Source organism: Mus caroli, chromosome 12, assembly GCF_900094665.2.
Source record: "Mus caroli chromosome 12, CAROLI_EIJ_v1.1, whole genome shotgun sequence".
Taxonomy (NCBI): Eukaryota; Metazoa; Chordata; class Mammalia; order Rodentia; family Muridae; genus Mus; species Mus caroli.
In genome coordinates this window covers 67,099,696-67,103,489 of record NC_034581.1, presented here as the reverse complement: position 1 = coordinate 67,103,489, position 3,794 = coordinate 67,099,696, and the positions used below count along the sequence as shown (strand labels likewise).

General features: G+C 41.4%; 1 protein-coding gene across 7 annotated transcripts in view; it reads right to left on the bottom strand.

Moving 5' to 3' along the window:
- Positions 1-3,794, bottom strand: part of Lrrc9 (leucine rich repeat containing 9) — an 81,511-nt gene that overhangs the window by 18,744 nt on the left and 58,973 nt on the right. For all 7 annotated transcript variants that reach the window (XM_021179300.1, XM_021179302.1, XM_021179303.1 and 4 more), the window contains exon 24: positions 593-723. In XM_021179300.1, coding sequence (XP_021034959.1) covers positions 593-723 — 131 coding nt within the window. The remainder of the gene's footprint in view (positions 1-592; positions 724-3,794) is intronic.

Genomic DNA, 3,794 nt, shown 5'->3' with positions numbered 1-3,794 from the left:
TCTTTTCTTTTCTTTTCTTTTCTTTTCTTTTCTTTTCTTTTCTTTTCTTTTCTTTTCTTTTCTTTTCTTTTCTTTTCTTTTCTTTTCCTTTCCTTTCCTTTCCCTTCCCTTCCCTTCCCTTCCCTTCCCTTTTCCTTTTCCTTTTCCTTTCCCTTTTCCTTTCCCTTTTCCTTTTCCTTTTCCTTTTCCTTTTCCTTTCCTTTCTCTCTTTCTTTCCTTCTTTCTTTTTCTTTTTCTTTTTGCTAACTTTGACGTTTATGATTCTCTTAAGATGTAACTACACTTTTGCTGTTCCGTAAAAGAACAACACCACAGCAAATGTAAACCTAACCTGACTAAGCTGTAAAAGAAACGGGAGAAACAAAACCAGGTGAAAAACAAAAGCTCGCAGTCGTTTTTAACCATAGTTCCCGATAATAAGAATTACTGCATCATTTCAAGGAGTTTCAGAAATAGACTAGCACAATTATTGGGTATGTTAGGGAAGGAAATCAGAAAACTTGCCAATAACTATATGTGTGGTTACAGTGACACGTGCACACAACTCCACATGTGGTCACAGTGGCACATGCACACAAGGAAGCAGATGTACCTGATGGCTGATGAAGTCCAGTTTAGCTCTTGCATTTGGACAAAGTTTGAGTGTCCTTGTCGTTCAGCAATCATGTCAGAGGTGAGCCGTCCCCCAAACAAATCTTTTGCATTCTCTGTCTCTGATGTCTCCTATGAGGACAGATAGAAAGGGATGACCTCTCTGGCAAATGACCACACCTCTGGCTATAGATGCAGATTAAATAGACACACTTCTCTTTATTCTTTCCTGTAGAAACAGCTACTCCCAGCCCCTTGCATGTTGGATAGGTCAAAGAACACAAGACATTCCCAGGGCTTTAGGGACTTTGTGACCTGAGGGTTAATACTCTTGATTTTATTTTTGCATCATTTAAGCCAGACTGGGTGCGGGAAACCAGAAACAAAAAGCCCACCATGATCCAACTGTCTTCAGTCAGTAGAGAAGCAAAGAGGAAACCTAGCTAGACAATAACTGTTAACCTTTGAGATAATATTAGGACTGTTCTATCTAAGCAACAGAAACAAACTTTGGCCCCACCACCAAGTGCAGAATGGGCTACTCAGTATCGCCAGCCTACAGCAAGACTTTTCTTAGCTTTTTCCTGTTGAAGGAGAGAGTGAACTTACATTCCTTCCCAGCATAGGGCTTCCTTGGAGAGTAACAATCCCAAACCAAACCAGCTCCCATAAAGTGTTTGTTACTGGAGATCAATGGTGGTGGTGGTGGTGGTGGGGGGGGGGTGTTGCCACTTATCTGTAACATAACAAGGGATCTGTGGAGGCCCACGGTGACATAACAAGAAGTCTCTCCTAGCCACACACAATCCATGGAGGCATGTTAGAAAGCATCAGCTCCTACCCTGGCCTTGGCCTTAAGGGACTACAGACACTTGAGGCTGGCAGCAGCAAACGGGCCCAGTGTTTTCTCACTGGTGCATATTGGAGCACAGTCAGAAGAATGGCGCATGGTGAGCAACGCCTTGGGGAACTGTGAGAGAGGCCCCAGGGGAAAATGGTAGAGGGCCTATTACCTTAAATGCATTTTGTTCCCTGGGTTGTTTTTGAACATGAATTCTTGCCTCCTGTGATAAATATTTGCATTCGCTTTATAAGACATGTTTATTCTTGTTGGATGTCAGAACATAGCTATAGAACCCAATCTGGTCAGTGTATGCCGGATCTGAATACAGCCTTCTGCCTTGCTTTCATGCTTTCTGAGATAGACTCTATAGTCTGTGCCAGGCAATTGTGTTTGAACTGTCTTGAGGAAGTTCTGGGAAAGGGCTGCTCGGTTAGCACTTGGTGCTTACTGATGCTTAGTTACATGGTTTTCTGATCATGTGTTTCTGAACTCAAATGCTCTTCCTTGGGTCATTGCTTCCTATGTTACATTCGTGTATAAAAGCACACTGACGCTGAAGTCAGGCTGTGTATAACATCAGACTGCAGTCTGCCCCACTCTTTCAGCTCCTCAGATCCCAGGTGTCACAGACACAGAGCCACAGAGGTTGGAGAAAGTTGACAGCGCATGGTCAAGCATGGAGGGTTGCTTGGGGTTGCAGGAGGGCTGCTGAGACAGGTAGCCTCTGCTCTGCGGCAGACCCAAAACTGTCCAGGGAAAAGTAGAAAAGTCTTTCTCATCATGTTGAAAACCAAGAAAAAGTTCAGTGTGAAGAGACAATAAATAGATCCTCTGAAATGGTACAGACATGAGTAATTATTGACAATCAGGTCTCACAAAAACACTTTAGCAATTATGAATGTACTTGAATCAAACGAAAATATCAACTACCAGCAAGGAAGAGATATATGCTATGAAAGTATTTTAATCCTGAAAAATAATATAACCAGGTCGTTATTCCAAGGGCAGTAATTTTTCAGTTTGTGTTAGATAAAACTGGTAAGTCATTAGATCAACACTTATTTACCCTCCCTTCTTATATTTCTAAACTCATGAAGACTTCATATTTGAAATGAAGATATATACTCTTCATGCAAAATGAGTTTTGCATTTTCTACATTTCTAAAACTATGTGGGAAGATGGAATAAAATGAAGTCGCACCTGCCTAGAGAGCTCTTAAGCTCTTCACAGGCTTGGTCTTCACTTAGCTAACAATATAAGAATAAAGAACTGTCCCACTTGAAACAAGTCCTGTGCCATCTCTCAGTCCTTGTGTGCACAGTGCTTTGGCCTGTGCCATTCCTGGTCTATTCGCAGCTGGGAAGACTCCGGGCAAGTGCTACCCTTGACTTCCCTCTGCTCCACTCCTCACTGCTTTTCTTCCTTTCCTTTCTCATTTTAGGTTTCCTAGGCAAAGCATTAAAGCCTGTCAGAAGCCATCTAGGAAAGGCTATGGCAAGCAAGTGACTTTTCTGAAGACGGCCACCATTTTGCATCGCTGAGATAGGTGAGCTCTGAGATTGCAGGGTTCTTAGAGACTTCATTCCAGGACTGCTTCTTATTGCTGAGATGCCTGTCCTGCCACTATTACATAACCTAATGATTCCTGGGCATTAGCTCACACTATTGGGCAGATTTCCTGCAGAGTTAATATGAAGATGTACTTTCATGTAGTGATGCTGTATAGGCAAAGTGGTGTCACAATTCCTAATGATTTTATAGAATTCCTAAATTGATACAAACACTTTCAAGCCCCACACAGAATAAAAGCTGCAAATAGAGCTCCATAAACCCTCATGTGTCACAGGCTAATTGCACTAGGAAAAGAAAGCAGGCTTGGAGCAAATTTATGATCAAGGAAAACATTCTTTCTAGGTTAGGTATGAGACCATTATCTGGTCTGTCTTTCTTTCTTTTCTTTCTCTCTTTCTCTTTCTTTCTTTCTTTCTTTCCTTTCTTTCTTTCTTTCTTTCTTTCTTTCTTTCTTTCTTTCTTTCTTTCTTTCTCTCTTTCTCTCTCTCTCTCTTTCTCTCTCTCTTTCTTTCTTTCTTTCTTTCTTTCTTTCTTTCTTTCTTTCTTTCTTTCTTTCTTTCTCTCCCTCCCTTCCCTTCCTTTCCATTCCCTACCCTTCCTTTCTCTTTTCTTTTCCTTTTTCCTTTCCTTTCCTTTTTTCCTTTTTCCTTTCCTTTTCCTTTCCCTTTTTCCTTTTCCTTTCCTTTTTTCCTTTCCTTTTCCTTTCCTTTCCTTTCCTTTTTCCTTTCCTTTCCCTTTCCTTTCCTTTCCTTTCCTTTCCTTTCCTTTCCTTTCCTTTCCTTTCCT